A 12772-nucleotide genomic window follows, 5' to 3' on the forward strand; every position below is an offset into this window, starting at 1 on the left:
AGGTCTTCTTTTTCCATTGGTTCACCCCCCAAATGGCTGCTACGGCCGGTGTGCTACCAGGAGCAGGTGCTTCTCCCGATCTCCCATGCGGGTGCAGGGCCCAAAGACCTGGCCCATCCTCCACTGCACTCCCAGGCCACAGCAGAGAGCTGGACTGGAAGAGGGGCAACCGGGATAGAATCCGGCACCCCAATCGGGACTAGAACCCGGTGTGCCGGCGCTGCAAGGTGGAGGATTAGCCTAGTGAGCCGTGGCGCCGGCCTGCTTTGTATCTTTGATTGTGGTCCCTCCCATTTGCTCAGTTCTCTACATAAGGAACCCAGTTATCCTTATTTGGGACCATGTTTGCTTTCTCAAAGAGTCTTCATCTTTTGTCTTTTGTTCTGCGTTCATTCTCATGCTTTTCCTCATGTCAGTAGTCAACATTTTCTTCGTGTCTATTTTACACATGGTGGTTTTTAGTCAATTCCATAACAATAATGGTCCTGAATTTATTTCTTTAGATTAGATAGCTCCCTTTTTGGTTGACTGTTTCAATATCTTGGCTTTTGTTTTATTGAATTCATGTTTTTGTTAAGCTCTTCTGTAATAACAAGCACTTGAGGAGTTTTCCATAAGCTTTGTTTTCTTCTCAGTTGCATGTTTTTCAAAGCTTGATTTCTTTGAAAGGTAGAGTGATGCAGAGGGAGGGAGAAAGAGAGATCTTCCACCTGCTGCTTCACTCCCCTAATGACTGCAACATCCAGGGCTGGGCCAGGACAAAGCCAAGAGTCAGGAGCTCCATCCTTGTCTGCCTCATGGGTGGCAGGGACACAAGCACTTGGGTCATCCCCTGCTGCTTTCCTAGGCACAGTGTGGAAGCAGCACTCCAACTAGGAGTCCCATATGGGATGCTGGTGTCACAAGGCGTGGCTTAACCTGTTGTGCCGCAATGCTGGCCCCCTCACTTTCATTTTTAATCTTCATTTCTCTGCTATGGTTTACATATGGTTCATCCTCTCCCAAACCCTTGTTGAGATGTTAGTTCTCAAAGTAGCCGTGTTGGGAGGTGGAGTCTGGTGGGGGATGTTTGGGTCATAGGAGCAGAAGCTCCTGCTGAATGAATGTGGCCTTGTGAGAGTTGCTCTTCTGGGAGGGTATTCGTTCCCATGAGAGCAGGTGCTGTAAAGTGAGTTAGGCTTCCCCACTTGCCATGTGACACCTCTTCACAAGCACCCCTTTGCCCATCCATAATGGCAAAGTGGTGAATTCTGATGAGGAGCTATCAGTGGACAGGGAGCACTGCAGTTAGAGGGAAAACAGGTTGTAGGACCCTGCCCATGGAAAAATATCTTACAACAAATAGGAGAGTGACAAAGAGGCTTTGCGGTTGGTGTTCATTTCTCTCGATTTAGATAATTTGGTACTTAATATAGACAGGAATTCAACATCTATCTTCACAAATCCCCAGTAACATAAACATTTCTTCTGTTTTAAACTAAAGGTTGCTATGAGGCCAGCAACATCCATAGTTCTTTCCTGAATGTTTAGCACAGGGTTATGACTGGAGTAGATATCCAATAAATACCAATTATTAATTATAACGACAGAGCTATTTTGTTGGTATAGAATAATTCCAAGGGCTTCCCTACTGGTTTGTCTCATTTTAAGCCTATTAATACTTTGTATATATGTTATAAAAGCAGCATTGGAAATTCTCTGAAATAATTTGATACATATTTTAAACCTCATTTTTGCCATTATTATATCCGTCGAGAGGGAAAAATCCATTTAAAATTTTATTTACTGTGTGCATGTGTGGATAGAGAGAGAAAGAGAGAGAGAATCTTCTATTGTGCTGGTTCACTTTCCAAATGCCCCATAATGGCCAGGGCTGGGCCAGGCTGAAGCCAGGAGCCAGAAACTGTATCCCAGTCCTTCACAAGGGGAGTAGGGACCCTTGTCCATCACCTGCTACCTCCCAAGGTGAGAATTAGCAGGAAGCTGTATGGCAGAGAGCCAGGACTTGAACCAGGCACTGAGATACCAGAAAAGGCCGTCCCAGTTGAGGGCTACTCTGCTAGACCAAATGCCAGTGCCCTAAAGCTCCACTTTTTAATCCCAAAGAAAACAAAGCAGATATCACAGGTTAAGAGTCCAGCTGATCAACAGCATTTCACAATTTGTACCAACGTCTGGGGATAGGAGCTTTGTGCGTCACTTTTAATCAATCAGGCACCAACTTCCCACAATTACGTTTCCATTTTAAAAGGAAGCCTTAACTTTTCAAGCTAGCAAATCCAAGTTCTGGCCCTCACAAATGCTGTCATTCTAGACGCTAGGGACTCATCTAGGGGCCACTGGGTGCAATCACGCTCTGACGGTGGCCAGCGGGTCCTCCGGGGTGGGAGGTGCGGTGGACATACTTTCAAGTTTCAAGCCAGGAAGCATGTTCTCCTGCCTGAAGAGCACGGGGGTTTGTTATCTGATCGCCGGTGGCACTCTGCCTCTTCCACCTGTTTGCTCATCCTTCTCCGGGCGGGGGGACCTGGGCGCTTCAGGTACAGCGACCTCTCGACTCCCCACCCCAGGGTTCCAGGTCCTGGACACTTGCCTCTTTTCGCTTTCGGTTCTTCCCACGACAGCCCCAGGGGCCCAACCTGCTCGGGCCCTCCCGGGCGAGAGAGAGGAGCTCACCTGTGCTTGGGCTCCAGTCCCCGGCCCCAGCCCGGGGCAGTGAGGGGGCGGGGCGAGCGCCATGACGTCAGGTTGCCCCGACCAATGGGAAGGCCCTCGCGGCGCCGGCCGCGCTGCCGGGCCTTAAAAAGGGGGCGCTGGCGGACCGGGTAGCCGGCAGCTGTCCTGGGCTCGGAGTGCCTCGTGCGACGGCTAGTGCCTCCCTCGGGTGTCTGCACCCTCGTTGGCTGCCCGCGGCCGCCGGCGAAGTTCACCTGTAGCCCGGAGGCGCCCCCGGTCCATGGAGAAGGGCCCGGTGCGTGCGCTGGCGGAGACGCCGCGGGGCGCCCGGTGCAGCAATGGGTTCCCCGAGCGGGAGCCGCCGCGGCCCGGACCCAGCCGGCCGGCGGAGAAGCCCCCGCGGCCCGAGGCCAGAGGCGCGCCGGCTGCGGACGGCTGGAAGGGCGAGCGGCCGCGCAGCGAGGAGGATAATGAGCTGAACCTCCCCAACCTGGCGGCCGCCTACGCGTCCATCCTGCGCTCGCTGGGCGAGGACCCGCAGCGCCAGGGGCTGCTCAAGACGCCCTGGAGGGCGGCCACGGCCATGCAGTTCTTCACCAAGGGCTACCAGGAGACCATCTCGGGTCAGTGCGCGCGTCGGCTTGGGGAGGCGGCTCCGGGAACTTCCCGGAGTTGCCTCACTCCGGGGAGGGAGCGCCCGAGCGCAGTCACCTCCCGAACCCCACCCTAGCGGCGGGGACGCCCTGTCCCCGGAGCCCTCGTGGACTCTTCCGCCCGGGCTCGCCCGAGTGCGCGGGGCGCGCGCGGGACCCAGCATTCGGCTGGCAAGGATCACCTGGTGCTGGCGAGGGAGGCGTCTTCCCGGGTTTGGGACGGTCTGGGAGGGAAGCGTTGGCTTCGGGTGCTCGGGGCACCCCGGGTGATTTTTCCACGTTCGCTGATGGCCCCCCGCCCCCCCCGGGGGGGGGCGCTGGGGTCTCCAGAGTGCTGTAATTATTTTCCAGCTCAGGTTCGCTCCAGCTCAGTTCTTTTCCCAAATGGGCAGGATTCTGAGCGCAGGCTGTTCCCTGGAGTTTGAGGCGTGAGGTTTTGGGGGCTAGAGTTTGCAGCCCTGAGTCTTCGTTCCCTTTCCGTCGCTTCCATCTGCATCCAAAGCAGCAAAGCGACCCGGGCCGGACCCAGCGCTGCCTGGCCGCCACCCAGCAGGCGAGGCAGTCGGGGTGGGTGGGGTGCGGAGGCGGGTTACCGGCAGGTCAGTGTGCCTGTTGGTGCGGTGAGCACTTTTTTTTTTTTTTTTAAGACAACAAAAAATACTGTCTTCGGGTGTGACCCAAAGCTTTCCAGTCCACATCTTGCACGCGTCTTGGTGATATTTATTTATTTTATGCCTAAGAAGCCTTCTCCCTTCACCATTTCTCAAAGAAAAACAGGGCTCCTGGAAAGGCAACCTCCCTGCCCTTTCCATTTCTATCGAAGATCAAGTAACTCTGCTGAATAGACCCTGGGAAGAACAAAGTTATTTCTAACCAGCCTTCCACACCCCAAAGGAAGGGTGGGAGAGGGTGGGTCCCCAAGAGGAAATAATACGGCATCCTGGAGCCAAGAAACTGTGTTCACGCTTTTTAGCCCAGTGGCAAAGGTTTGGAGCCTCAAAAGCAGATTTTCAAAATGCAAAGAGTGAAAAATAAACTTCTGGTTTCTGTGAGATCAGCTTGTTTTAAAATTTTTACTGGGGCCGGTGCTGTGGCATAGCTGGTGAAAGCCACAGCCTGTAGCGCCGGCATCCCATATGGGCACCAGTTTGAGTCCCAGCTGCTCTGCTTCCAATCCAGCTCCCTGGTGATCCTCCTAGGAGGCTGGTGGAGGATGGCCCAGGTGCTTGGGTGGCCCTGCACCCACGTGGGAGACCCGGAAGAAGCTCCTGGCTTGAGCTTGGCCCAGCCCCTACCATTGCTGCTCTCTGGGGAGTGATTCAGTGGGTCCAAGATTCTCTCTCTCTCCTGTCTCCTCTCTGTAACTTTGCCTTTCAAATAAATAAAAATACCTTTTTTTTTTTTTTTTTTGACAGGCAGAGTTAGAGAGACAGAGAGAAAGGTCTTCCTTCCATTGGTTCACTCCCTAAATGGCTGCTGTGACTGGTGCGCTGCGCCGATCCAAAGCCAGGAGCCAGGTGCTTCCTCCTGGTCTCCCGTGCGGGTGTAGGGCCCAAGCACTTGGGCCATCCTCCACTGCCCCCCAAGGCCACAGCAGAGAGCTGGACTGGAAGAGGAGCAACTGGGACAGAACCCGGAGCCCCAACCAGGACTAGAACCCGGTGTGCCGGCGCCGCAGACGGATTAGCCTAGTGAACTGCGGCACTGGCCATAAGAATATCTTTAAAAATTGTATTTATTTATTTGAAAAACAGATTTTTTTTTTTCTGTCCACTGGTTCAATCCCCAGATGCCTGAAAAAGCTGGGGCTGGGGCAGGCAGAAGCCAGGAACCTGGAACTCAATCCTGATTTTTCCCGGTGGGAGGCAGGGGCCTGAGTACTGAGCCATTGCCTGCTGCCTTCCAGGGTGCATAGCAACAAGGCTGGAAGCAGAGTTGCGAATGGAACCCAGGCTCTCTGGTCATGCACCAAGTACCTGCCCTGCTGTGAAGCTTTTTTTTTTTTTTTTTTTTTTAATAGATTTTTTTACTTGAGAGGCAGAGTTCCAGATGAGAGAAGGCCTCCATCCACTGGTTCACTCCACAAATGGCAGCAACAGCCAGAGCCGGGCCAATCCAAAGCCAGGAGCCAGGAGCTTCCTCCGGGTCTCCCACATGGGTGCAGGGGTTCAAGCATCTGGGCCATTTTCTACTGCTTTCCCATAGCAGAGAGCTGGATCGGAAGGGGAGCAGCTGGGACTCGAATCGGCACCCATATGGGATGCCGGCACTGAAAGTGGATGCTTAACCTACCAGGCCAGAGCGCTGGCCCCACAGCTGACTTTTAAGAGGGTTGGTTCGGCGATATTCAGGGATGGAATGTTCAAGGATCTTCTTTAGGGCCTTGCTCGCTCTGCCTCCTGCAGATGTGGAGGTGGTCTCCTCAGCACGGCCAGGCTCTGGGAAGCTTGCTAAGAGAATTCACAGGGGAGTGGTCTGTAATCGAGTGTACGTCTCATTTCCTGAAGTATCAGGTGTTGCCCTGAGACAGGGCACAGAATTACCTAAAACATCTCGCAGGTGTACCTGAGAAATACTTAGCACCAGTTTGTCTCAGGAGCCAAATTCAGCCAAAGAGGGCTGAGGACTGCAGGGGCACTTCATCCAGCCTTGGAGCACGGTTCTGGTCAAGTACTAAGCCATTATTTAATAAAACCAAGGGGGGGGGCATGGAGTTGTGGCACAGTGGGTTAAGCTGCCCTTTGCAATGCTAGGATCTCTTATTGGAGTGTTTGGTTTGAGCCCCAGCTGCCCAGCTTCTGATCCAGCTTCCTGCTGAAGCACCTGGGAAGCTGCAGAAAGGTGCACCTGCTGGGGGACCAGGATGGAGTTTGGGGCATCTGACTTTGGCCCGAACCAGTCCCAGTCATTGTGGCCATTTGGGGAATGAACTAGTGGATAGAAGATTCATATTCTCTCTGTCTCTCTCTCTCTCTCTCTCTCTCTCTCTCTCTCTCTCTTTTTTTTTTTTGACAGGCAGAGTGGATAGTGAGAGAGAGACTGCTATTGGTTCACCCTCCAATGGCTGCTGCGGCCAGCGCATCTCGCTGATCCGAAGCCAGGAGCCAGGTGCTTCTCCTGGTCTCCCATGCGGGTGCAGGGCCCAAGGACTTGGGCCATCCTCCACTGCCTTCCCAGGCCATAGCAGAGAGCTGGCCTGGAAGAGGGGCAACCGGGATAGAATCTGGCGCCCCAACCGGGACTAGAACCCGGTGTGCCGGTGCCGCAAGGCAGAGGATCAGCTTGTTAAGCCACGGCGCCGGCCTCTCTTTCTCTCCCACCTCCCTCTGTGCCTGGAAAATAATAGAAAAAAAAAAACTTTTTAAAAAAGTCCCTGAACCAGGACAGAAAGCAAGTTAGTGTTTGTCAGGGACCAGCAGGAGGGGGAGCTGAGGAGTGTCTGCTTAATGAGTTGAGTCTTCCCTTGGGAGGATGAAAATACTCTGCAGTTAGAAAGTAGTTCCAGTTGCACACACTGAATGCCACTGCACTGAACACTTTTAAAATGGTTAAAACCATGCTATATATTTTTCCCCATAGTTTTTGATAAGTCCAGAGACTATTTCAGATTATTAACAGCATTCAGTGAATATATTTTGTGGGATCAATGCTTTACATGGAGGGTCTTGGTGAGCCTCAGGTTGGAGGCAAACACCGTTCTCCTCTCCCTGTGACAAGGAGACTGAGGCAGAGAGACTGACAGTTTGTAAGTAGTGAAGTCAGGTGGTCAGCCTGGCTGCTGAACTCTTACTACTTCTCTCCTTATGTTGCAACACAGAGAGATGAATCGGGGTAGCTTGTCCACCAAGCATCTCATGATGTGAGCTGGGTCATCAGCATTAAAGAATAATAAGAAAAAGGAATAAAATGGGTAGAATAGGCAAGATCACCCTGTCACATGGGGTAAGATGTAGCAAGGGGACCTGTTTTGAGGAACTTCTGTATAGGTTTTACAGGAGTGATTTTTAGCATGCTCTGGGCCCAGGTGAAAAATGCCTTTCTACTGTGGATTGGAGATAGACATTTAAAAGCCTTCATCTGGGAGTCATGCATGAACATTAAATATTGATTTTTACAGAAAGGGCTAAATAATAGGAGATGGAAGGGAGAGGACAGCAAGCATGGTGCTGAACTTAAGGGCATGGACCTGATGGAGATGGGAAGCCTGTGTCCTGGACCACCCTGGATGGGAGAGAAGGAAGGCTGTTGATGGAGGTGAAAGTCAGGAGTGACCGAAGTCTTGAAGTCTGTAGAGAATACAGAAGAGAGAAATAGAGAAAATAAGCTTGCACGATCTCCAGTTTTTATTTCTGGAGAGGGTATATAAATCAGTGGCTGCTACAGGTTATTTTTGGGTAGAAAAAAACTTTGGAACTCATTTTTCTATGTAGATACAGGATTTTGTATCAAAAGATAGATTGCTGTATTCTGTGTGTTAATTTCTGGTTAATAGGTTTGACTTGAGTGTAATGTGAAATCAGTTGATATTTTACCTTCCTCAAATCCTTTCCATTTAAAAAATTTTTCTCTTGTGTGGGTTGTTGCCAATTTCTGGTGTTCTGAGGGATGTGTGAATTTTTCCTGTACCGCAGCTCCTTGCCACAACCCTTGCCTGCTGTTCCTATCTGCTGTTTTTAGTGCGTGCCTTCTCATGGGAGCATCCGGTCACCTGTGGCAGGGCTGTGTGGGTCTCCCTGTTCCTGGCCACTACTGGTCTGTAGCTGGTGACCCAGGAGGGAGGTTGGAGGAGATGCTGTCACCTCTGCCACGTGCCAGTTGTCCTTTGAACCTAGACACGAGCTGATCCTTGGACCAGCTCAGATCAACTCCTCTTTGTCTGTTGCTGTTGCATCTGTTTAGCCATGGCCTAGTCCTCTTACAGATTCAGGGTTTTTCCTTGATAAGTTCATTGTAGGGAGTGCATCTTTCCTATATTTCCGTTCTTTTATTCCGAACCTACAACTAATTAAAACGGGGTAGAGGGTGTCTCTTACTCTCTGAGGCCACCGTGGCTGACCTTTTCCCTTCCTGGTCCTCTCCCAGCTGTAGATGGGAGCACCCATTTAGCTAGCATTGTCTGCCAAAGGTTAATCGTCCCATCCATGGCTCTTTCTATGAGTTTACAGGAATACACACATCTTTACTCTTTCGTCACATTCCTAGTTAGAATGGGTTTAGCTTGTCTTTTCCAGGCTGCCATGACAGTTTTTCTGAGTCATGTTGACAGTGTCCCAAGTTTTGGGGAGCATTCATGTAATGAAGCATCAGGAGATGGCACCGGAAGTGATGGATTCTTGATATTTGCCTTGCAGGGCTGGGGAGGCACAGACACCTGCAGTGAGTCATGTCCCGGCCCTGCCATTTTCACTGCAAGATTGTATCTATTCTCCAAAGATAATACAAGGCAATTAGATACTTTGTTTACACAAAAATGAGTCTCACCCATTTCATGTTGAAATGGCATAGCTGTCACAAAACGGTTTTCTCTGATTCACAAACCTCTCTGATTTATTAAATCAGACTACTATGGTGAACCAAGAATTGCACCAACTTGCTAAGGTGTGAAGGGACAAAAAGTCAAATTATAGTTCCTGCAAAGTGGGTGAAGGGTGAGTTGATAGCCCAAGTTTTAAAGTTTATTATAAAAAACCCTCATCTCATTGTTAAGAGGTGCACTCTGGATGCATAGTGTGCTTACATCCTGATTCACTAATACTTTATTTTACTTTTTAAAATTTATTTGAGAGGTAGATAATTCACTAATACTTTTTAAAAATTTTATTCTGTTAAAGAATACTTCTGTTTGTTGCCAGAAAAAGCAAAGAGAAAAAAGAGAAGTAATAATGTGGGCTAAGTGGATTTAAAACTGTTGAAGTTACGTTGCAAATGAAAGGGAAAAGTCAGTATTAATAGTTTTTTTTAGAAATATCTTAAACATTAATTGATATTAATCCTTTTTTTTCTGCCATGGAAGAAAAAATCACTGCACATCACTTTTTTTTTTTTTGATTTATTTATTTATCTGAAAGGCAGAGAGTTACAGAGAGGCAGAGAGAGAGAGAGAGAGAGAGAGAGAGAGAGAGAGAGAGAGGTCTTACATCTGCTGGTTTGCTTCCCAGATGGCCACAATGACTGCAGCTGGGTTGATCTGAAGTCAGGAGCTTCTGCCAGGTTTCCCATGTGGGTGCAGGGGCTCAAAGACCTGGGCCTCCTCCACTGCTTTCCCAGGCCATAGCAGAGAGCTGGATCGGAAGTGGAGCGGCCGGGCCTCGAACCAGCACTCATATGGGATACCGGCACTGCAGGTGGCAGCTCTACCTGCTGTGCCACAGAGCCAGCCCTGCACATCACTTCAAAATGCCATCCAGAGCTGTTAAATTGGTATCTGTGTCTGCTTCCTAGGGTTGCCATCACGAAAAGCCAGAGCGCGTTCTTGACACAGCAGAAGGTAATTGTCTCACAGTTCCAGAGGCTGAAAGTCTGAAATGCAGGTGTGAGCAGACCCGCAATCCCTCTGACACCTGGAGGGGCGAAATCCTTGCTGCCTCTTCCCAGGTTCCGGTGGTAGCATCAATCCTTGGTGTCCTTGGCTTGCAGCGTTCCAATCTCTGCCTCATCTGTAGTTTCTGTGTCCCTGGAGCCCCGCGTTGGCCCACTCAGACTGCAGTACTAACACTTACCAGGAGAGGGCAACTGTCGAATCCTTGGATCTTTGATGTTGATGTCTGGATTATAGGAACAATTCTTTTTTTTTTTTTTGACAGGCAGAGTGGATAGTGAGAGAGAGAGACAGAGAGAAAGGTCTTCCTTTTTGCTGTTGGTTCACCCTCCAATGGCCGCTGCGGCCAGCGCATCTCGCTGATCCGAAGCCAGGAGCCAGGTGCTTCTCCTGGTCTCCCATGCGGGTGCAGGGCCCAAGGACTTGGGCCATCCTCCACTGCCTTCCCGGGCCATAACAGAGAGGTGGCCTAGAAGAGGGGCAACCGGGATAGAATCCGGCACCCCAACCGGGACTAGAACCCAGTGTGCCGGCACTGCAAGGTGGAGGATTAGCCTATTGAGCTGTGGTGCCGGCCCAATCTGTCTTTCAAATGAATAACTCTTTAAAGTAATTCTGTTGTGGGGCAGGTGTTTGCTATAATGGTTACTTTGCTACTTGGGGGGACCTGCATCTTATATGGGAGTGCTCGGACTCAAGTCTCAGTTGCATTCCCAGTTCCAGCTTCCTGCTAATGCATACCCTGGAAGGCAGCGGGTGATGACACAGGTACAGGGGCCCTGCCACCCACATGTGAGACCCAGGATTGAGTCCCTGGCTCCTGGCTTTGGCTTACTCCAACCCTAGTTGTTGCAGGCACTGGCAGACTGAACCAGCAGGAGGGAAATCTCTGTCTCTCTCTGTCTGTCTCTCTCTGCCTTGCAGATAAATGAGCTGCAAATTTAAAAACTCTGTTGTGCCGAAGGTAATTAAGTTGGGTTAATGACAGAGGTATCTGAAGTCAGGTAAGCCTGTTTTACTCAAGGGGAGAAGACATTCACGCACTAGGATTTTGTCCTGCCCTAGCCATGGTAGCAGTTTTGTTGGCCCCTTGGGGAAGAAGGGACTGTCTATGCTCATCTGTGAATCCCGAGCAGATTGCCCAGCAAATGTGCAGGATTTGATGAATTTTTTATTTTATTTTAATTATTTTATTTAAAAGGCAGAGTTAGGGAGGGAGGGAGAAAGGGAAGGAGAGACAGATATTTTCTATCCATGGGTTCACTTCCCAAAGGGCTGCAACAGCTGGGGCTAGGCCAGTCTGAAGCCAGGAGCTTCCTCTGGGTCTCCCACGTGTGTGCAGGGACCCAAGCACTTGGGCCATCTTCTACTGCTTTCCCAGGCCATAGCAGAGAGGTGGATTGGATGGGATGCTGGCACTGCAGGTGGAGGCATTACCCACTATGCCACAGTACCAGCCCCAGAGGCTGCTTCTTAACTCTGATGTCTTCCCCCTACCCAAGTACCCTGCGTCTAAGTGCAGGATGAAAGAAAGAAAAGTGTAGGGAATTGATTTCCTGGAAGAAAGCCCCAAAAGGGGTTCCAGTTGGGTCTCCTGAACATTTGTAGGCCAGAGCTCATCCTTTAGACCCCCTCGTATCCTTTGTGAAGTCCTGCAGCTGTTTGGCGAGGCGGCTCCCTCTGCAGGTATCTCTGGTCAGCTGTGGCCATGGCACATCAGAATTCTCCTGGAAAAGAATCGCTGACCTTTGGGGGGGATTTCAGGTCTTGTGCTCTGTTGTAGAAGGGTTCAAAATATGCAAAATTGGACTGAGCTTCCATGTGCCCACCATTATCACCGTGAACCCAGGCTGTCTTGGGTCACACCCTGTGCCAGGCACAGCCTCCCCCAATGAGTTTTCTTAAATCTCAGATATGTCATTTCATTGGTGAATACTTAACAATCTCTAAAATATAAGGTCTTTTAAAAAGCTTGTAATTTATTAGCATACTTGGACAAGTCCCTGGTATCTACAGAGCTAGTGTTCACATCTCTGATTTCGTTCACGTGTCTGATTTTCTGAGGGTATCTTTCTTTCTCTATGGGGATTGGTTTGAGTCAGAACACAAGCAAGGTTCACACATCACACTGGATGTGTCTTTAAGATTCCTTTAGTTTGTTAGTTTGGTCTACCTTTTCAGTCTTTAGTAAGTTGTTGAATACACAGGGTCGCTTGTTCCATGGAATACCCCACACCCTGTGTTTTGCTGAATACCTGGTCGTGATTGAGTTTAATGTGCCCCCTCTGTCTCCCCATCACTTAGACACCTGTAGCTGGATGTAGAGAGCACTGCCCCCACCCCTGAAAACTTCCTAAGCTCAGTCAAGAACACTTCCTTGGTGGCTGTGCTGTCGGGAGGCAGCTAGCTGTGTAATTGTCCTCCGTGATGTTAAGAGCAGCCAGCCTTGGCTGGAGCTGTGGCTCACTTGGTTAATCCTCCGCCTGTGGTGCTGGCATCCCATATGGGCACCAGGTTCTAGTCCCGGTTGCTCCAGCTCTCTGCTGTGGTCCTGGAAGGCATTGGAGGATGGCCCAAGAGCTTGGGCCCTTGCACCCGCATGGGAGACCAGGAGGAAGCACTTGGCTCCTGGCTTTGGATCAGGGAGTGAACCAACGGAAGGAAGACCTTTCTCTCTCTCTCTCTCTCTCTCTCTCTCTCTCTCTCTCTCTCTCTCTCTCTCTCACTGTCTATGAGTCTACCTGTCAAAAAAAAAAAAAAAAAAAAAAAAAAAAAAGGGCAGCCAGACTTAGGGGTTGTCAGCCTGATGTGTCCATGACAAAGTTCCTCTCCGCCTTTCACTTTCTGGTTTAGTGGCCACTGATGCTTGCCAAACCCATGTTTGTTAGACATTGCAAACTAATGA

The 12772-nt window shown here is 50.2% G+C and overlaps 1 protein-coding gene across 2 annotated transcripts in view; it reads left to right on the forward strand.

Moving 5' to 3' along the window:
- Positions 1 to 2837: 2837 nt before the first annotated feature.
- Positions 2838 to 12772, forward strand: part of GCH1 (GTP cyclohydrolase 1) — a 56855-nt gene continuing 46920 nt past the window's right edge. For both annotated transcript variants that reach the window (XM_062205094.1, XM_062205093.1), the window contains exon 1: positions 2838 to 3299. In XM_062205094.1, the coding sequence (XP_062061078.1) occupies positions 2957 to 3299 (343 nt within the window). In that variant the 5' untranslated portion in view covers positions 2838 to 2956. The remainder of the gene's footprint in view (positions 3300 to 12772) is intronic.

This window comes from Lepus europaeus, chromosome 11 (genome assembly GCF_033115175.1).
Source record: "Lepus europaeus isolate LE1 chromosome 11, mLepTim1.pri, whole genome shotgun sequence".
In the NCBI taxonomy this organism is placed as follows: Eukaryota; Metazoa; Chordata; class Mammalia; order Lagomorpha; family Leporidae; genus Lepus; species Lepus europaeus.